This window comes from Trachemys scripta, chromosome 13 (assembly GCF_013100865.1).
Source record: "Trachemys scripta elegans isolate TJP31775 chromosome 13, CAS_Tse_1.0, whole genome shotgun sequence".
NCBI lineage: Eukaryota > Metazoa > Chordata > Testudines > Emydidae > Trachemys > Trachemys scripta.
This window is the reverse complement of record NC_048310.1, coordinates 28337350-28359892: the sequence shown is the minus strand read 5'-3', so window position 1 is coordinate 28359892 and position 22543 is coordinate 28337350. Positions and strand designations below refer to the sequence as shown.

Below are 22543 nucleotides of genomic sequence, written 5' to 3'. Positions count from 1 at the left end.
CGGACCTTGATGCAAGCATGTCTTCTCTCCTTCACTTAAATTCCCATTGTAGAGTAAAGGTCAGTACCATAAAGGATATATTGTTTATAAGATTACAATCATCAGGTCACAACAAGAGCTGGTCATAAAAAAAGTTTTTCTAAATATTTAGAAACAAGAAAGGAAATATTTTGACAATTTCTGAAATGATTAAAGGAGCTTTATTTGCTCATGGACATTACTTGCGCCTCACTGAAAAAAGGGACAGGTATAGAATGCCAACTGCTGCTTCAATGCCATTTTTGGTCATTTCTAGAAGAGGGTAAATATACTGTCCCCTCCTCACTCAACCTTGAAGGCATAGGCTACTCGCAGTAAGGTTTGCAGGGCTGGGCATAAACTAGTAAATGTTGCTTAAGTCAGCCTGTTCTTCAGATGAACAAAACAAGCTATTAGGTGAAATTACAAGAAGAGGGACATTTCAAAGGTCACATGCAGAAATGGCCATCAATAACCAGCTCAGCGACACCAAATGCTTTTAAAAAATTATTCAGCAGCACAGAAAAGAAGTGAGGTCACATTACTATGGTACAAATAACTCTGCTCTAGGTCAGAAGCTCAGCCATTTTTCTAGGGAAAGATATTTGGGTGCGCATAAATAAAATTTCACCAGTATACTAAAAACCAGTAAACTAAAAACTGAATACACCTGCAGATTATTTGCAATGTCTATTACACTGTAGTGAGAAAAAAATCAGATGGCAAAACAAAAAAGAAACACCACACCTTATAGTAAAATGAGCAAACATAGTCAGTTTTGCATATAATTCTGTTATAGTGTGGGGTTTTCCACCGTGCTCAGTGTCTGCCTAACTGCTCCCAATGAAATAAAACTTCCATTGACTGCAGTGACAGCAACCTTAGCCAACACTGTGTGCTTATGGGAATCTCACCCACGCTGTATTTTCTTCACAGGAGCTGTGTAACAAGCAGCCTCCCTGTGAGGCCACACCATAACCCCTGTGACACAAAATGTCCCCTTCAGCCAAGCAGTGTAAATTTTGAACCCAATGACGACCCAGTGCTAGGTAGTGTAGAAAGTGCAGTATTACACGGTGCTATTTCAGCACAAGCAGGCCAACCTAAACCAGTCATAATATTTAACAGAGAGTTAAGCATAAGCATGTAGAAGGGAACAGAGCCATCAAAGCTTTATAATGTGGTTATGGTCCTAAAACTGACTGTAAAAATGCACCTTCTGATTCCCTCACTGTATTCAGAGTCATGCTAGCTTGCGTCACAGGCAAAAAAACAAAAACAAAAAAAACACTTTACAATTCTGTACTCCTGTTAGCATTGCAGAGTCAACCCAGCACACGAGCAGTGTGCTCGATTCTTCTGTGGCTGGCAAGTCACCACCACAACTGGTAACCGATCTGTAGTCACTCAGGCAGGTGGTAACAAGGAACCACCCCTCAAGACCAAGCTGAGCTTTAAGGGTTTAAATGGCAATCGTAGATTTATATAATTGCCACTCCACAAAACATTGTTAGATTTGCACAGGCTATGAAAGCCCCCAGAAAATTACAGAATCATTTGGGGTGGAAGAGGGAACAGATAGAATCAACTTCCTTGGTCCTGTACAGGCTGGGGGAAAAAAACAAGTTTCTTCGCTAAATCCTGTCCACAGAGCTCTCTCTTTCTCTCTCTCTGAAAGCAGCATCTATAAAATATCATGGTGTGAGATAGCGCTGTAAATTACAAAACTAAAATCCCATGAGTGTATCTCTAGATTACACATGAGCATCTGACTCAAGGTAATAAAACTGCTGTTCTAATCCATTTTAGACAAAGTTCACATCATTCATTGGCTAGGACACTGGCTGAGAGCCAGGAGACCAGGCTTTCATTTCTAGTCCTGCCATTCACCTGCTGTGTAGTTTGGACAGGTCACTGCACTTCCTCATGCCTTTGTTCCCTCCTCAGTATTGGTTTATCTGTTTAGACTTTAAACTCTTTTGGGCAGAGCATGTCTCTTACTACACGTACGTACAGAGCCCAGCACAAAGGGGTCCTGCCCTCAGTTGGGGCATTTAGGTACTACTGTAATTCAAATAGTTAATAACACGAGTGTGTGCAAGCCCAGGACATCTTTATTCGTTTTGGTTTTTTTTATTTTTTAAAACAAAATTTCGGGTATTTTATATTCACAATTTCAAATATTACATATACTGCAACACAGAAAAACACTAAGTTGCTATTCTTTCTCAGTTTTCCCACTATAAAAATATATAAACATGCTTACTACCTTCCTTTGTAAAGTGCTATTATTATTATTAATATAGACAAATTACACACAAACATATTGTTTATACATCATAAGGCTGCATTTTTATCTTGGTTTTCTGGATCTCTCTCTAAATAAATGTATCACTCACACTTGATTTAAATCATCAGTAGAAACACTAAGTAAGTATACAGCCTTGTATTGCCTACGGAAGCTGTGTATGTGTTTTCATCTAAATTTACAAATACAGATACAATATATCTTTATGTACAACTTGAATCAAGTCAGTCAGCATATAATAAAACAGTTTCAGAGATGCAAGGAAGGTCAAGAGCTATATAAGAAGCATTCACTCACATAAGATCAGAGTTCTATGGATCAGGTGAGAAATTATCAAGAGAGAAACATTTTTCACAGTAGAAGTGGACAGACATTTTTACCCATTTCAAACCTTCATTGATTAAAATAAGTGCAGCAGCACAGTTTTGGATTCCAGGCCCAACACAATATAAAGAAATATTGAAATAATATAAAAACTATCATTGTGGAACTGAGGAAGGAGCCAAAACAAATGTTCTTACCCAGGTATTCCTGAGGATTCCATACGATTAGCTAAGGAAACATCATGAGACCACACATCATACTGCCATTTCCGGAGTCCAATCACGCCACAAAGCACATTCCCAGAATGGATACCAACTCTCATACTGATGTCCACTCCAGTGGCTTCTTTTACTTGTCTTAGGGGGGAAGGGGAAGAGGGGAGAAAAATCAGAAGATAAGCTATCTGCCCCACATATATACATTACTTACTAAGGTTCGATTTCCTCTACTCACTAAAAAGCAGATGTGAAACTTAGAATTGCTGAAGACAGGAGGGGAAAAAAATGTAGTGATTTATTAAAAGTATCCAAAGATTTTATGGAGACTTCCTCTGATTTGTGCATCTGAAGCTTTTCTAATTTTATTGCATCGAATAATACCGTTACTATGGTCTCCCAAATAAAAAAAGTAGACAAACGGATTGATTCTCAGCTCACGGCACAGCGATTCAGAGCAGCAATTAAGATTAGAATACACACAAGGCTCAGTTCATAATGAAAAGAAATATGAATTTAGGATGGGACTGTCAAAGCCATAGGAAGTGGTCTAACTCTGCTCCTACTGAAGTCAATGGGTACAAAGTTAGGCCAACTTTTGGCTCTCTCTTGGCACTGTCGTAGCTAAAATATACAAGAAAGGAGAATTAAATCCTAGGAACTTAAATGTAATTTACATACAAACAAGCCATTTTTGTGTTATTTGGATGCTAGGCTGCTGCTAGAGTTTAAATGTTGTGAAGTGTTCTTAAATACATGTCCTTTCCATTCGTGCTGGGGTTAATAGAGGTTGTAGGTGGTCTCATGGCAATATTTGAAAGAGTTGGCAATAACTTCAGTTGTCCTAGCCAACTTTATTCTCTTTAATATAAGCAACAACATAGCTTAATTACCTTCACCACTGAAATTTAAGCTTGAACATGAGATGATGCTGGAACGTAATAAGCAGTCAATTTATTCACACTGTGTAACCTTAGAATGAAACATTACAGAATCCCACATTATTGTGGAGATAGAACAATACCTTTGCATTATCACCTTGACACCTGACCTTGCACTCCTTGTGCTTCCAAATCTGCATTCCTTCTGCACACAAGGAATGCAAGACCAGGCCTGGTACACTACCCTCTTCTCCTCCTCAATACATTTTGTGTTCTAAGCCATAGAAATAATAAAAGGCGGGGGTGACTGCCCCTAGATATGTGGAAACAACCTTTTTTAAACAAAAAAAAAGGGGGGGGGCTTGTCTACACAGCAATGTCAAAGTGCATTAGACGGGTGTGATTTGTAGAGCACAACACATCAGAGTGCTTTAACTGCCCTGTGTAGATTCTGCTGGCATGCTCTAAACAGTGTCTAGTTCATGTTAACGTAGACCCTCCAGCAGGGTCTACATGGGGCAGTTTAAGCACAACACGTCAGAGTGCTTTATAAATTACACCCCTCTGATGCACTATACTGCACCAGGCAGGCGAGCCCAAAGGAATACTAACACCATCAAGCAGACTTCGTGATTTTTGATTTTATGGATTTATGATAAAACATGTATAACTAAAAATAATAAATTGGCCTCAAAGTATTTCATTCAGCATTTTATTCTCTTCTGATTTCATCTCCTTCCTACATAAGCCATGGAGACCCATGATGTTCTGCTCTCATAATACATAGTTTATTCATAGACAAGAGGCTGGAGCCATTCTGACATGACACATGCAAAATGAAACAGCGTAAGTGATACAGTAGTTAGTGAATGCCTTCTAGACTTTCCACACAAAAGACTAAGAATAATCTTATCCAATGGCTTCATGACCTTTTTAAAAAAATTTAAAAAAATCCCAGACCTACATTTTTAAGGTGCTTGTTTATTTTCTGAGTGTTTATAGGTTAAAGAGCCCTTTTTACTCAGTACATACTTTATAGCTTCACACATGTCGAGTCCCATTTTCACACAGTTCTGGGCATGAACCGGTAAAGACACAGGTAGGCCTGAGACACAGTAATAACAGTCTCCCAAAATTTTTATTCTCATGCATTCATTTTCCTGCAAAATAAGGAGAAAGAAACATAACAGGAAAAAAAGCACTGCTTATATTCATCAGTACGTATCCAGAGTACATACACAGGAGACATCACTTGTTAATGTCATTTTGAGAAAAGTTAGGCCCCATTTAATCCTGGTTGAAGCAACAAAACAATTTCCCTCCTTTTACATTCAAAACTCAAAGGGATTTGTTAGTGACGTTTCTTGTTACCTGCTTAATTCCTGAGTGTTACCGAAACCAAAAATAAAATTAAAACCAGAAAGAAGTCAGTGAGATGGCTTTATTACTTATGGGGCTACTCCAATTACGTAGTCCTGCATAATTGTCATGGAATTTACCACCAGAGGGACAAAATCTGCTTGTCTGCCATTTTACAATAGTTTTTCATAAATTGGAAGCCAACAATTAATTACTTGCCCTGACTGAAGCATTTTGCAAGGCTGCTCTAGTGGATAAAGCACTGTGTGTTGTCACCGGACCTGCCAAGGCTTGGGGAAGGAACCAGGGGTCTGGATATTCAGCCCAACAGTTTACTGAGGATGTTTTCAGTTGCCTGAAGAGAGAGGCCAGCATGAACCACAATTTTGATACTTCTAGCAATAGAGCAGCAATGCAATTTCACAAGAGAATGCCCGCCTGCCAACTGCAGGATGGAAACTACTCCCTATTATTGGGCCTGGAAGGGCAAAGGTGATTAAATGTGATGTCTTGCTCTATGACATTTATTTAGGCTAAATACTTTCAATCAATGTCTTGGGAAAGCGAAGGCAAAGGCTGACCTGTAAGATTAGAACACCCATCGTACTCAAACATTTTCTCACTATAGCCATGACAGCTGCTAAGCACCTATGTACCAGCTCTATTTTATAGGGGAAGTGTGGTCTTACAGTTAAGGTGCTGGACTGACACACAAAAGGCTTCGGTTCAATTCCCAGTTATCCCATTTACTTGCTTACTATAGGACTTTGAGCAAGTCACCTAATCCCTCTCTCTCTGTTTCACTTCTGTAAAATGAGAGTGTTATTACTTCCTTATCTTTGCCTGGTTTGATTCAACTCCCAGAGTCTTTTCAAACCCCATCAGAGTAATTTTTTTACTCTACCCTATGGGAGCTATGCCTCTCTCAAATAAAATAAAATAATCTAAGTGTAACCCAAATCTATCACCGTTTTCTTTTGCTCTATCATTTTTCTCAAAGCATAATCTTTGCATAGAAGGGGTGAAACAGTCACAACAAAATTAAGGCAGCTCAAATTTTGTGCATTTTTGCATTTCTTTGTGAAATTAAAATCACTTCTATTTTGCTGACATTTCTGCACCATTTTGTAAGAAAATTGGTTTTGCTTCAAAAATATCAAAACTTGATTTGGGAATGTTTGTGCAGCCATATTACTGGTCTCACAAAATATCACAAAAACATCAGGGTGATTTACTGTGTTAAATGCAAACAGGCAAAACAACATTGGGGAAAGTTTAATTAAAACATTTGCACAATTTTGTGAAGTCCAAAATATGTATGTATTCAGCTGAGCCTTCATATTGACAAAAAGAACAGGAGTGCTTGTGTCACCTTAGAGACTAACAAATTTATTTCAGCATAAGCTTTCGTGGGCTACAGCTCACTTCTTCAGATGCAACACTGTAGCCCACGAAAGCTTATGCTGAAATAAATTTGTTAGTCTCTAAGGTGCCACAAGTACTCCTGTTCTTTTTGCGGATACAGACTAACACGGCTGCTACTTTGAAAGCTTTCATATTGACAGATGCTAATCACAGGACATAAGGTAACCTATAAAATATATTAATAAATCAGATGTAGAGTATTTTGAGATTATTTTTATAAAATATTATACAAAAATAAATAATACTGTTTTATAAAGACAATTCAGATGTTACTTTTTCTCAACCTAAAGAACTGTTACAAACAATGCCCGTAGTTATCCTTTCAATTCATTTTCATTAAAAAAAATCTATTTTTATTGTACTTATTTTTATCCTGTGGCATAAAAAACCCATGCAACGGAAGTAACCGTTATATCAAGCCATGTGTTCATAAGCCATGTGTCATACAAAAATATAGCTCTAATAAGGAGGTTAGTATGACTCTCTTATTCTCCAGAGCTTGCAAAGCCGTAATTACAACTCAACTCCTAGAAATACTATACGAACAATTAGAAGTGTGGGAAAAGATAATTTATTATTTACAAGGCTTTAATGTATGCTATTTTAGCACAAGGGACACAGTACATTCAACAATCTAATTTGCCCACATCCATCAAGATTTAGTTTAATAACTTTGTTAAGGATTTGTCTCTTTCAATTATTTAGAGCATAATTACACAATACTTTAACAGCAGCATAATCCCCTATTCTAGAATTTACAACTTCTCCTGCTTACTTCCCGAAAAGCTTTAGAACTTTACAAACTAAATGAGATTTTTCCAACCCCATTAAATTCTTCTAACTATGCTTCAGTTAGTTACCTGTACCCAAATATGCTCAGTTTATAAATCAAACCACAATCTCTAAAAAAAATCAAGGATTGGGAGTTCTGAAAGCCAGGCTTTGTTCTTTCCTTATACTTCATCAACAATAAATTTCTAGAACCAGAACTTGGCTGGCATTAACTTCTTGTACATTACAGGACAAAATAAAATGCAGCTTTACTCTTTTGAAGCTCTATAACACTGACAATAGGAAAATCATTAGATAGGACTCAACAGCTTTCCACCCAGTCCAGGACAAGGAGGTGCAAGTGGCACAGCTTCAAAGGAGTAGCCAGAGTTACCTGAATAGTAGACCAGGGAGATGCCAGAGCTAGCCAGGAACACAGCAGTTCCTAGGCACATCAAGCTCATTCTATGCTACAGTTTTAAGTTCTGGTCATCAGGACGTTCGATAAACACCTCTTTATTTACAGACGTGATTATCAACTATGCAAGTTAGGGCAAGAAGTCATTTGCATACATTCTCCAGATTTCTGAGCCTTCAGTTTTAATAGGTGTGTTCTTGATGGACAGTGCAATCCACATATTATAATTGTTCCATGTCTATCATAGGTACAGACAGAAAGTAATTTTGAGAACACTGGCAGACAGCCCATACCATCCCAAGCAGTATTTTTACCAACATAGTTTCCCCTTTAGCTATATTAATTTGACGTTTTTGGCACAATATTCAAAGATAGATTGTTCTGAAATTCTTTGCCCATTTGCTTCATAAAAGTGTATCAAAAGCAGATGTTACAATGATTCATTCTGCCAGCCTAAGGTCAAATTGTATATACGCAAATGACTAATTACAGAGAAAACAGGACAAAATATTCTATAATGTAACTCAATCACTAATTATACTGCAAATATAATTCCACTCTAAAAAAAATTAATCAAATAGCACAACCCCCTTTTTCATGATACATGGTCTCTGGCATAGTTTTATATTGTACAGTTCCCAATGTTAACATTTTATTGCTGTATTACATAACTAAAATATCCCAATAGTTTGCACTTCATACAGTGCTCTTTAGAGGACTTCAAAGCATTTTTAAAATGTTAAGGAATTCAGCATCGCAACACCCTGTGGGGTATGGCAGATAAGTATTACTGCTCCCATTTTCCCGGTGGGTAAACTGAAATACAAAGAGCTAGGAAACTCACCCAGAGACCCACATCCGAAGAAGTGAGGTTTTTACTCACGAAAGCTTATGCCCGAATAAATCTGTTAGTCTTTAAGGTGCCACCAGACTCCTTGTTGTTTTTGTAGAGACCCACAGTGATTTAGTAGAAGAGCTGAAAGTAAAATCCCAGAGAACCAGCCTGGTTTTATACCACAAACCCTCCTCCTGCACTCAAATAGCTTTCCTGGTTCTTTTAGAGATTTTTAAATCAATTTTGCCTTTTGCTGGGATTTTTACTAGCAGGTCAGGCAGAATCTCCAGTGAATACTTCCTACCCTGTGTTTTGCATCAGCCAGACTTCCCAAATGCAGGAGAACTGACTCCCAGGAGCTTGGAGCTAGTTGTTTTCTATCAGTGGCATTTATCCACCTTCACATAATGAAGAGCAACACTTACCTTTGCAATTTGATCAAACTTCCCAAAGAGCTCATTCAACATCACTACCAGCTCCTTCGGAGAGCAGTCGCTAGCCAGACGAGTGAATCCTACAATGTCTGCATACAGGATGCTGGACAAGGACACACTATTTAGTCACATTTTAATTATCTTTGTTTTCTAATACAAATATGGACATTTAATTGCACAGTGGTTCAATACTGAAGATCTCTAACAGAGCACCTCTCTCTCTCTTTGGAAATCAACTACAGAAGTGACCTAATGGCAATGTGTTTGGGTTTGTTTTTATTTAAGTTTAAAATACAACATGTTAGTCTAGGGCCGACAGTCTTCAAACATGCTCATTTTTGCATGAAAACACATTAAAAAAACCTGACTTTAAACAGCCCAGTATGTGGATTTGGACAAGTAAAGAGGGTAATTAATTGGGGGTTTTTACCATTGCAATGAAAAAAAGAAATCCCAAATCTGGCAAAATAACTTCAAACCAGTTCTGTTCTCTCCTCTCACCTTGGCAGATATGCTCAGAGCATCTGAACAAACTCTTCATTCAGCCTGTCTGATCCCAACCATGACACTTCTTACCATCAGTAAATAGACCAAGTATTAAAAGACAGAAGCATGTCTTAATGTAACCATTTGTCAAGTTTCTTTACTTACCTAACATTCTGATGCCTTTTCACATACAGACTATGGAAGTTGTTATCATGCATTTGCCTATCGTCATTGGTTTCCTTCAGTCGCTCTATGATGGCTAGTTTCATTCCCATTGAGATATGAGCTGGCAGTATAGATAAAAGCAAGTTTTCCTAAGAAGAAAAAAAGATTTAATAATGTAAAGTTATTTGAAATGCCATGTTAGAAATCTCAGTGTTTTAGAAAATGATTGGGGGAAGATAAAAAAGAAGTCTCCTTATTCAGCAGTTTCTGATTGTTGCAGCTCCAGCTTTCAATAAAGGATTCTTTTTTCTGCTCTCACAATGAGAGTTATGAGTGTATGCATTATTTTTTAAAATATTACATGCACCTCAGTTTCCCAGTTTGATATTATCCTGTCCGAAGGTAACAAAGGAGGCTGTTCAGGGGAAGCAAACAGCAACTAAAACAATGCCAAAGGTAAAGCCTTAAGGGAAAAATGTGGGCAGCTATTAATTGGAGAATGCCCCTGCTTGGCTCCCTTCAGGTTAGCAAAGTTTACTCTTCCATCAACGGGTATTCTAAAACTTTAAAGATGCTGGCCTACACCGGAAGGAGGGTTGAGTGAGCCATCAACATGCTGACAGAAAGAGACACAAACAGCAGCAAGCTGTCTGTTTTTCCTAACTCAGAGATGGAGGTAACTGGGCTAAATGGAGCTTACCAAAGCTAGCAAGGAAAAATTCAGGGTAAGTAAGGGGATATGCATGTATAGGTCTTTTTTGTTTTATAAGTTTGTTCTGTATGCTTCGTACCTTTGGGTGAACAAATGCTTTGTTTTGAGGAAGCTATTTCTGTGTATGTGCAAACTTATTCTGTCACAGGCCGTAGCGGGGTGGTCACCCGCTCCTGCCCTGAGGGGTTTAAAACAGCCCTGGAGGAGGGCTGTGGAAGGGCAAGACACCTGGGCTGATTGGGAGGAAACCGGCTCAGCTGGGGCCACGCCCCAATCAGGGCCTAGCTGGCCCTATAAAGGCTTGAGCCAGGCACTCAAGCAGACAGAGTCTCTCTCTAACTGGAGAGGGAGACAGGCCTGGCTGCTAGGGAACTCACCTGGGGACCTAGGATGAGGCAGGGCTGGAGAAAGGCCTTAGGAGCTGGGAAGCCCTAGGCCAGCAACTCCACAAGCTGCAGGGCCTAGTCTTAGGCCCACCTAGGTATTGGGCTTGCAGAGGGGCAGCCTGAGGGTGGGTAAAGGCAGCCAGTCTAAACCCCTTTGCCTATGATGAGTGGCTGAAACTGCAGTCTGCCCCAGTGAATGGGGGCTAGATGGAGACTGGGCAGTAGCCAAAACTGAGGCGAAGTGGGGATAGTGGGTGGGGAAACCCAGAGAAAGTGGGGTACTGCCAGGGGGCAGCCCCAAGACAAGGGCACCAGGGTCCTGGGAGGGACACGGGGGCCAACGGCAAGTGGATCACTGGCCTGCAGAGGGTGCTCCTGGGTCAAAGAGCTAATTCCTGAGGATGACAAATAGAAGGTGCCGCAGGGGTGAGTCTGCAGTGTGCTACACAGGCTTCTGGAGGAAGATGTCTTACAGGTACCGCTCACAGTTGGGCTTGTTTGGTGGCTGGCCCAATAGCATCCACTGGGCCAGAGTTGAAGGCAAGAGTCGAGACTAGTTACCAAGCTGAGTCAGGAGTCAGGTGCTAAGGTCAAGCTGGGCCAGGGTAAAAGGCAGGAGTTGGGAGCACAATGGGGCAAAAGGAGAGGTCTTTAGCAGTAGGAAGCCGGAGTCTGCATTGTTGCTCAGATGGTTCCCTAGGGCAGATTTCTTGTTTAAATAGTTGGTGTTGACCAATCAGGCAGCTGCAGGGTTCTGTTGCTCTTGTCTCTTCAGGCAGTACTTCCTGCTGTGCCTAACCTTGCAGTAATTTTTGGATGCTGCTCTGCCTGGCTCTCCAGTGGAGTCATCAGTTGCCCAGGACCCCACAACCCTGGAGTCTAGACCCGCAAATCCTTACCCTGTTGGGTTAATACAGTTGGGAAGTGGGGCATAGGGGCTGCGGCCCAGAGATCCAGCCCCAGAGTGGTGGAACCACATGGCTCCGCCCAGAGTGAGATGCAGGAAGCCAGGTCTATCACCTGAGGCATACACTCGAGACAGACTAAACAGGGTCTAAAGCAGAGCTTGCCCAGTCAGTGTGAAACAAACATTCTTCTCTCCATTTTTTGCAGTCTCCCTTTTCTCAGCAGGCTTACAGCATCTTTTGATAGGTCAGACTCAAAAGCTCACTCTGTAGAGGTAATAGACTTTAAAATATTCAAACCACCTGAATTCTGAGCGCATGATGTGAAGAATTTAATTGCCTTCCTTGCTAGAGGAAGCATTTGATTAATTCAAATACTGGATAGGAGACTTTAAATAGAAAACTCTATTGCCAAAATGCTAATGCAACTTAAAAGAACCGAGTTACTCAAGGCTATTGAGGTAGAGCCTTTTAATTTTGGCAAGAATGGAATCCTTTCCTCAGAAATTACTAATGTTGCTCGGCTAATCTGAGATCAATACAGCTTTGTCCCATGTGCCCAAACACATACATGGTAATGAAATTACACCTCTGACCAGGGAAGAAGTGTCCATGGACAAGAATAAAAGAAAAGCAGGAGTATCAGTGCTTTCGAGTCATCTGCTGCTTCCCTCAGAGGAATGAAACCAACAATACTCTGAAGAGCTTACCTGGAATAAAAAGGATCATAAGATCCTTCAAAGAATGAGCACACTCAGAAGTGATCCAACATTCTTCTCCACAGACTGCAGAAATCCCTTTGCTGAAGCAATTAAAGGATGGATTTAAGTTAGCCTCCTTGGCCTGGTAGACCACGGTTGATAGCCAGGAATTTTTACCACACCCCATCACTTTGAAAATATAGTCAAATTTCAATAAAATATTGATTTCCTTTTAAAAATGAGAAAATACAGCAGAGGATGGAAAGCCACAGCAGCATGAGTTTAGGAGGCTGACAAATGGTTCTAGGTACCAATCTGTAGCCTGAGCAGGGAGAAGGATTTTCTCTCTCTCACGTACAGCATTGCATAATTAGTTATGTGTATGTCGTGAGTATGGGTGGGGGGAAAAGGTCGCCTTATTTCTGAAGCATCAAGAACTCCTCTTCCTCCTGCTGTGCAGGAGGATTAGACAGAAATATGGTTTGATCTTGTTATGGAGAAACCTACATTCCACTGCCTCCCCAAGGCAAAAGAAGTCAAAGTCTCCCTCCCCTTCCCTGGTATTTTAAGAGCCTTGAGGTTAATGAACAATTAGGGTGACAACAGAGCCCTGCTGAACATGACAGAATAGTTCTTTAGTGTGAGATAATGTGACTTTACTAGTTGGTGTTATTTGTTCAGAAATTAAATTGCCCTTCTCACATTTTCCTGGTTGGTGGGGAAAGGAAAATGGAAAGCTGGGAGTCTGACCAACAATATAGGTGGCAAGGAAAACTATATATAGGCTGCAAGACAACTGGCTTTCAAGTAGGGCACCAGGACAAAAAAAAAAAAAAAAAAAAGGAAAAATGCAAGTTACCATAGTAGGATCAGTCAAGGGGGTTATGGAAAGCTTGATACTAGTGCAAGCTGATTAGATGCTTCCCTAGCTGCTACCTGTGAAAAAAACTAGCATATATATTATATATATATATATATAATTTTTAGGGTTTTGTCATCTCATCTGGTAAGACAGACAATAGAGGGCAGACTGGACACTAGTAATGTGGTGTCATCTTCTTTCCAATTCAACCAACTCAGTCTTTTCAGCCTTCTCCTTTTAGCTCACAATTTATGAGCTGAGATACACATGCAGCATTCTAGATCAGCAGTTCTCAATCTTTTCCATACTGGGACATTCCCTTCCACTTAGCAATATGGGAAAGGCAGGATAGTTGTGACCTCAAGATAACTGTCTGCAACTCCCAGGAGGAAAACCCATGTTTCTAGATCATTTGTTCCCACAAGCATTTAAAGAAATACCCCTACAATTCAACCATTGCTATAAAATTTCAAAAGGTTTTCTTCTTCCCCCATCTGCAATTTCCAAACCCTTGCTTTATCATGAAACTCTGTTTGCAAAAATACCACTCAGGTGTATTTTGTTAAAAATGAGTCATCAGTGAGCCCTCTTTGGATCAATGTTTTCAGGATTGGCCTCACTGTATATGCAACAAACACAAAAACATTGTTTAGCAGCCTACAAGAGGGGAAAAGAAAGTGCACTATGTGTAAGACTAACAGTCTAGCAGTAATGGTCTTTGCTTGGTGAAGCAACCAGAGGAGACTGCAACAGCTGAATCTGGGTAAGTAAAATGGGCATGTAGAGGTAGGAACAAAAGAACCTTTATAGCAGCTGATCAAGGTAGAAAAACACCAAACCCAGGTAGAAAATTTTTCTCTGCCTACCATGAGGGGTTGCCCCTGCTATTAGATCTTTACAGTAACTAGCCATCAATACTAGCTTACGACTGAATTATACAAAATTACATTTTACGTCAGTACGAATGTCAAGGTTTCAGAGTGGTTAACGTTATTCACTTCTAACTATCAATGCCAAAGCAAGTAATTATTTGGCACTTACAAAATGTTGTCAGTGTATTTATTTTACATACTACTGCAAAAATTTTATTTACTTGGTTGGTTACTTTAAAAATATATTTCTATCTGTCTCCGCATTAGCAGAAGATGAACATCTTGCAAGTGCTCTTCCAGGAAAGAATAAGATTACAGAATTTCAAACATCCAACATGTGCATAAAGAAGGCAGGATCGTTGCTGAATTTAATTAAAAAGATTTCTCATCAATACACATCTGAAGACTAAGAATTACTTTTTTTCTGAAATTCCTGAGATTATTTTACATTTTACAATTTTAGGAAAATAGGTAACTGATTGATAATCAACTTCTGGTTTCCAATACTATGTCTATTACTGTACAGATCTGTCATTTTTTCTAATTTTTTTACTAAAACAAACCACACAAAGAAGCTTTCCCCCTTTAATTTCTCTTCTCTATTGTCAATGGCACAGTTGTTTTTGACATTAGGTGGTTTTCATAGGAATTGGATCAAGCCTTTCAGTGTGCATTAGTCACAGACTTAGAAAAAAAGACACACATTACCCAAAAGAAAACACATAACTCATGTAATAGAGGCTTTTACTCACTTGTTGCCTCTTTTCAATCTTCAGTTTCATTCGGACTTGAATGCACTTTAAAGTGTATCTGTACAAATCCCATGAAGCATCTTGCATCCGATGCTTGTGAAATGCACCCATCAGGTTACCACAAAGAAAAATTATAGCATTGGCAAGTAACTGCAAGAGAAGAAAAATATTCAAGTGCTGCAGAAGAGTTTGATTCATATTCTATATTGAAGTCACTTCAAATGTTTTTTGTCTGGAACATAAGAAAAAGCTCAAGTTTTCCCCATCCTTTCACACAAGCAAACCACCACCAAACTTTGGGTTAGCCAACTTGTGTGTGTGTTAAACAGACGCTAACTCAATAACATGTGTGCTTCTATTTAACTCACTCATGTTAGTCCATTAAAACACAAGAGGGATTCAGTCACATAAGTTAAGGCCCATGTTTGCAGACATGTGCCTGCCATTGGGGCACGTGTTCCCAATACGATGAAACTTTGAAAAAGGCATATCTGATCCTAGGATGTGTCAGGCAAGGCATTTCCAGTAGAGAGAGAGGTATTTAATGCAGTTGTACAAGGCACTGATAAGACTTCATTTAGAATACTAGAATGTGTACAATTCTGATCACCCATGTTAAAGGCTCGACAAATGCAGAGAAGAACTCCTAGGATGGTCAGGGGAATGGAGGGCCTATTTTATCAGAGGAGACTGGAAGACTATAGCTTCTTTAACTTCACAAAAAAGATGGCTAACAGGTGGATACGATTACTCTCTCTAAGTACATCACAGGGGTAACCACCAGGGAGGGCGAAGAGCTATTTAAACCAAAGGGCAAAGTTAGCAGAGAAGCAAACAAGTATAAATTGACCAGGAACAAATTCAGGCTGGAAATAGAAGGTTTCTAATCATCAGAGGTTCTGGAACAGCTTGGGAGCTAATTTCATTAGTTGTGAGAGAGCTGGACAAATTTTTGAGTGCAATTGTAGGGCAGGGTTGCTCGGAATAGTAGAGGTCAGGCAGCCCTAGGGATCACTTCTACGTTATATCTTATATTCCTAAAAGCTCATGCTTCAAGTTTTCAGCTAACCACTGGAAGGATCAGGCACAGATTTCCCTATACCCACAATGCACTCTGGAGGGGAGGGTTTGTCTCTTTCCTCTAAAGCATCAACAATGGCCCTGACTGGGGATGGGATATCAGTCAGAGCGAGCCCTGGCTCCAAGGTGGCACTGGGCATTCTCTCAGCTGCATGGCTGGCTGGTTCCTGCTCACATACTCACTGTTCACCACATGTGGGATTAGGAAGGAATTTCCCCGAGGTCGGACGGGCAGTAGTAACCTTGCAGCATCTTGGTCTTCCCCTGTATTGTGGGGGTGCAGGTCACTTGCCAGCATGATCTGGGTGTATCTCAATCATTTCCCTGGCACTGCAGGGCTCTCAGTGCACCTCAGTCACTCCTATTCTCTCCCTGTGGCACATACTAGTTTAAGTCTCCTGCGGGCTGTAATACTTTGGTCTCATTTCAGTTGCTGGGTTTAGTGTGCAAGTGCTGGGTAGTGCTTGTGACCTGTGATATACAAGAGGTCAGACTAGATCGGGGTGGGCAAACTGCGGCCTGCGAGCCATTTTAAGCCGGCCTGTGAGCTCCTGCTGGGTCGGGGCCGCACCACACGGCTCGGCCCCACTCTGGTGCTCCAGCCGGGGCGCGGAGTTGAGGCCGCACCACGCGGCTCCTGGAAGTCGCAGCATGGCCCGCTCCAGCTCCTACGCACTCTAATGGGAGCTTCAGGGCGGTGCCTGCGGATGGGGCTGCGTGCAGAGCTGCCTGGCCACGTAGGAGCCAGAGAAGGGACATGACACTGCTTCCGGGAGCCGCTTGAGGTAAGCGACATTCGGAGCCTGCACCCTTGAGCCTCTCCCCCGCCCAACCCCCTGCCCCGGCCCTGATCCCCCTCCTGCTCTCCAAACCCTTCAATCCCAGCCCAGAGCACCTTCCTGCACCCCAAACACTTCTCATCCCCAGCCCCACCCCAGAGCCCACACCTCCAACTAGAGACCTCACCCCCTCCCACATCGCAGCCCCCAATTTTGTGAGCATTCATGGCTCACCATAAAATTTCTATTCCCCGATGTGGCCATCAGACCAAAAAGTTTGCCCACCCCTGGACTAGATGATCTGATGGTCCCTTCTGGCTGTCAACTATGACTCTATGATTTAGGCATAGAACTCCCTGGGCACATACCTATGCCAGAAGTACATGCATGTATGTACATGCAAGTTACCACCGTACACATGTATGTATTCATCAGACATGGACACACCTGAAACTGTTCAGAGTAGCTGGGTTCTTCTGTGAATGCACCTGATAAGTGTTCAAACAAGGAGTGACTAATGCTGCTGACTCATTGTGGCTCATTAACTCCACCTTCGATTGACGAGAAGTGGAAGTCGCCCTTTTGAGAGATGACTCTAGGGTCTGGGTCTGAAAGGAACCCTTGGAAAAACAGCCAAGTCTCAGGGGAGGGATTGGACTGGAGTTTGTTTTTATATTTTGAGTTACCCCTGGGGTGGCGCCAGCCACTTCCTGGTGCGGGGCCTCAGGTGGACCAGACAGAAAATGGAGTGGGCTGCTCCCCTCCTTGCCATGAGGCCCCTCCCTTCTCCATGACCCTGCCCCCTGGCCTGGCTGGTTGGAAGCCAGAGCCGGGCAGTGTGGGGCACTTGCTGCTCGCAGCCAGCAAGAGCCGCCCAGGCTGGGGACCAAAGCCCTCAGGGAGTAGCAACCTCTGGGGGCAGGGCCCAGGAGTCCGGGCTGGAGCAGGTCAGTCTGGGCTGGAGCAGGTCAGTCTGGGCCATTATGGGGAACTCTAGACCCTCCACCTGCCCAGGGCAGAGACACGGGCCAGGGGTGCTTTCAGGTACCCCAGCCCCCTGCCCAGGCTTTCTTCTCCTCTGTTGCTGGAGCTGGGCGCCAGGCCAGCAGCCACCTCTCTCCGCTCTGCCTTCAGAGCTGGGCAGCGGGAGCTGCTACAGGGGATCTAAGCACATTTTGAGGTGGCTATAGCCCTCGCAGCTCCCCAATCCCCCCAAGTTACTTGGTTAATAAAGCCAAACCTCAGGAAGTAGGCAAGTTTTGATCCAACACAACATGTTTGTTCACAGTATTTAGGAGGGAGAGATATGGGGGGGAAGGGCAAGAAAGTGTTACTGGCTCTCTGTCAGTCATACACTTAGGTGTACAAGTCTGAAAATGTGTGCCTTGATCTCTTCATCTCAAATGAATCAGTCTCACAATATGCCTTCACCTAGGTCTACACTACAACTTATGTCGGCATAACTTATGTCACTCAGGGAGGAGAATAAATCACCCCCCTGAGCTACATAAGTTATGCCGACATCACCGCCGATGTGGACAGCACTATGCCAGTGAGAGCGCGTCTCCCACCAACATAGCTACTGGCGCTTGCGGGGGCTGGAGTAGTTAAGCCGACGGGAAAGCTCTCTCCTGTCAGTTTAGAGCAGCTACATCAGACAGCTTACAACTCTCTAGTGTAGCTGTGCCCTAAGTAACCACAGCTCATGTGACAGGTTATAGTGGGTTTAATTCTTTCAGTATATGTACTCATCTAATTTTGTATCCTACTCCAAACGATAAACGAAGAGCACTTCACAGTCTCCCAGCATGAACTTTATTTGCATGTCAACGAGCCCTTTCTAGGACAGGTGTTACCTGAACTCATTTAGCAATACCAGAGTGGTACTAATTTAAAATTATGTGTTTACCTGAATGGAGCTACCAGGAAAAAAATAAAGGCAATCATAGGTAAGTTTATTTTGGCAAAACATCTGAAGGTCAAGAGACCCTGTTTGAAAGGGGCAGGATTTAATAACTGATAAAAGAAAATTAACCATGTCAAGTGGATGCATTTTGAAGAAGAATTAATAGGTACCATGACTCAAGAAAACGGCAATTACACCTTTCAATTGTAACATCTAAAGACCAAAGAGGAACTGGCCTATCTAGGAGGATATTGAACTAACAGGAGCTAATAGACAAATCCATTTGATGGCAAACTATAAGGTTGAAACTGGACCACATTTGCCTCTTGGACAGGTGCAATCCAACTGATCAGGTTTGAAAAAAATCCATTAACCAAGGACAAGTGGGAAATGTTCCCCCCAAACTCCATGCTTGCAACAGAAAGATAGGGCTACCGCAATCATTTTTGCAGAATGCAAGCATCTTTGTTTTTTTTTGTAAATTGTCTAGCCTTTACGGTTGTGAAATTAACCAAAGTTTGGTCAATTTCCACTGCTGCTATTCAGAAAAGTGTGGGCAGCAGCCACACTATAAATCATGTCTATCTTATTTTGCTACAACATGGGAAAGCTACAGGCTGCAGCCGATGCTGGCCATGGAATTATTCAAGGGTCACCCAAAAAACCCAGAGAGGCCTTGTAAGGGCAGTGAAGCAGCAGTAACTTTTTTCCTCATGTCTCCTTGTAGGGAAGAGGTAGAGCAGCAGAGGCCTCCACTTCATAGAAAACAGGGCGCTGGGATAAGTAGCAAAGATCCCAAACATGAGACTTCTCAGGTCTATCCAGTGTCATCCACGCCAGCTAATATTTCTGGAAGAGTACCTTCCAACTTCTGCTTCTTTCTAGTAGGTCTGTTTTTAATATTGATATATCAAGTAGGGCAATACCCAAGGGTTATTATGGCAAGATTTTTTTCTTTGGAGCTAATTTTAAAATCTGAACATCCATCTATAAAGCCAAAACCTGAATTAGGTGTTTTTTTGTTTTGGCTTCGGCAGTTGTATCAGGACCATATGTATATATGGAAACAGAATATATAAAATATATTCTCCCTCTTTGCCCCTCCCGCAAATGTTGCAGCTCTTTAGTATTCTCTCTCTTTCTCTCAAATCATTTTAAAATCACAAAAAGGCCAAGTTTTATATGCTTTCCAAATAGGATTATACTATGGGGCCTGATCCTGCAAATCTCTGGGAGCAGCCCTTACTCATACAAGCAATCCCATGGAAGTCACTTACTTCGGAAGCTCTTTGGGGCAGGGATCGTATTTTTGTTCTTTGTTCATTGCCTAGCACAATTGGGTTCTGGTCCGTGACTGGGGCTTCCTAGGTGCTACCACAGTGCATATAACAAATAATAACTGTGTAAGAACATGCAGGATCTGGCCCATAGATAGGAACAAAGAAAGAGTAACTTTCAGAGACTATAAGAGAATTGTATTAATAAGGATCCTGTGTACTATGATAACCCAGTATTTCCAATTTATAACAACAATTTTACAAACATTTCAATACTAAAATAGGCCAAAAGCTACAGCCCCAGCCGCCCCCCCCCCCCCCCACACACACACACATAAAGGGACAATGTTAAGAGAATTAAAGCTCCGGTTGCTGTGAAGTCACTTTGTGGTTACTTGCACTGAAAATGAAAATATTGTATTTGGTGTTTGTTTGCTTTCATCTTAAAACAATTAGAAATGTTGGGTTCAAAATGTTTTGATATATCAAATATGGGTAGGGCATAATGTTAGAAATGTTTTAAACAAGTGCTTGGGTTTTATTACATCAGTCTCAAAATCTGAAATCTAGCCCAAAGTAAAACACCAAGCTACATTATTTCACTCCCCAGCCCATTATAAGTGGGATTTTCAAAAGCACGCAGCATGACTTAACACTGCTCCCATTAGGCCAACACTGAGCCCACCCTCCATGTATACACCCCCCCCCCCCAAAGATATTCTTCCTACTTAAAGAAAAAACAAAACATGAACATGTAATTACTGTTCCACTTCAGTGTAAACCTCCTGACCTGCCTGAGAGATCCTCTCTCTCCCTATGAACATTGCCACAGTTGCAGTCTGCAGGGCCACTAAACTCCCCTTGAAATAATAGAGAAGAGGCTGCTGGAAGGCTGTTCTCCATAAGAGTTCTGGGCCTCTCAAATGCCTTTCGATCCCTGCTCTGAAACAGCCTGAATTTACAGAGTTCCAGGCAGCACTGCAGTGCCGCGGTAGCATTTCAAGTGTAGACAAGGCCTGAGACACCTGAAATCACTAGCCACTTCTGAAAACATATGCCAAGTACAGTTAGTGAAGTCATTTAGATAAGACTCTGATTCCATTACTATGGGAGCTTTTAATACACAGGAGCTGCCCTGGACTGTGATTAGTGTATTGAAAACAGATCTGCTGCTAACAATGGAATGAGTATCAAATGTTAGAAAGAGCAGTGACCTCACTCTACCACAAGCATTTGTCTGGGAAGGAAAAAAGGTTGTCATGAGTTACCTCATTTACGGAGACATGACATGCATGTATAAAATATGCAGAGAGCCTCAATCACAGCGCTTGCCCTCCTTATTCTAGCTATTTATCTTTTTTTCAAAGTGGAAGGATAGACTGGTGGCGGCGCCTGCAAATGATTGTGGTAACTCACTGACAAGGTGGGGCTGGTACATATCATATGCTGTTAGGAACTGTCAGATTGCTACCTCTCCCCTCCACCCCTACCCCCACACCAACCCAGCAGTTTAGGAAACACACATCTTTTCCCTCACCTTCCAAGACAGACACATGCACACCCTCTCTCTTTTATTCTGACACAATCAAAAATACACTATAAAAGATTTCTCTTCCTCCTGGTAAGTGAAAGGAGTAGTGCTAAGCACTTGCTTTCTCCTGAGTAAGTTGAAACAAATTCAGGTTTGTGTTTTGCATTCTCTTTAATTACAGTAGAGTGATCATGTGCAGCTGCAGGGCTACATTTCAGTACCTTTGTTCCAAAACTGTGACAGGACAGTAGATTCATGGCTTTGGAATAGAAAGAAAGTGGCCGGGAAGGAGTGTACTAATAGGTGTTTTCACTGTTTGATAAGGGTGCCCCAAAATTAGTTATATTCACTTCAAGTCCTTGAATGAAGGCCACTAGCATTACTGACACAGTGATTTAACCATACAAAGTACAAATGGAAAGAAATATATTTTTATCATCAATTCAGTTTCATAATGCGTGATGCATGTTCTTGTAAACAAGCTTGATATCTAAAGCACACATCATTCACAAGGCAAATAAATTGAAGGAAACTGTAGTAAGTGTTTTCCCATATTGTTCCCTAAGACATGTAAAATGACTGTTAGCTCTAAGAGAAAAGAGCTCATCAATTTCCAAAATGCCTTTACCTGACCTACACTCCCCGTCACTCATGCAAAATCCCCACCAGGCTCGCGTGTTTCAGGAGGGGGGGAAAATACAGTAAATACCAATCAAAAAGCTTTTCCTTTAGAAGTAACACACCATCCCTTCCCTTAGTAACTGAAAATATCCTAAATGGCAGCGCCATAAAGACTTAATTTATCTTTCAATAGAGGATGGCTGTGCTGAACTTAAATGGTGATGTCCCTTTGACAATAAAATAGTCAAAAGGCTATAGCATTAGGTCATTCCACCAATAATTAATGTTTCCCCCGCTGTGAGAGGCAATAGAAAATCTAATTATTTTTAAATGCAATAATGAAACAAGGATGATGTGCTTAGAATCCTAACAAAGCTGCTAGTATTGAACTGTGCTAATCAAGTTTAAATTAAATTAAATTAAATTAAAAGGGGCAAAAAGAAAATTTGCTTAAAGTAGCAATGGAGGGGGGGGAGAGACTATAATCTAACAACGTTTGTTTGTGAAAATTAAAACATAA

The 22543-nt window shown here is 41.4% G+C and overlaps 1 protein-coding gene across 2 annotated transcripts in view; it reads right to left on the bottom strand.

Annotated features, from left to right (window-relative positions):
• The window catches only part of ADCY7 (adenylate cyclase 7), a 116004-nt gene that overhangs the window by 31398 nt on the left and 62063 nt on the right, over positions 1 to 22543 (bottom strand). For both annotated transcript variants that reach the window (XM_034788880.1, XM_034788881.1), the window contains exons 5-9: positions 14830 to 14979; positions 9640 to 9788; positions 8980 to 9091; positions 4779 to 4906; positions 2848 to 3006 (exon numbers count right to left, since the gene is read on the bottom strand). In XM_034788880.1, coding sequence (XP_034644771.1) covers positions 2848 to 3006; positions 4779 to 4906; positions 8980 to 9091; positions 9640 to 9788; positions 14830 to 14979 — 698 coding nt within the window. The remainder of the gene's footprint in view (positions 1 to 2847; positions 3007 to 4778; positions 4907 to 8979; positions 9092 to 9639; positions 9789 to 14829; positions 14980 to 22543) is intronic.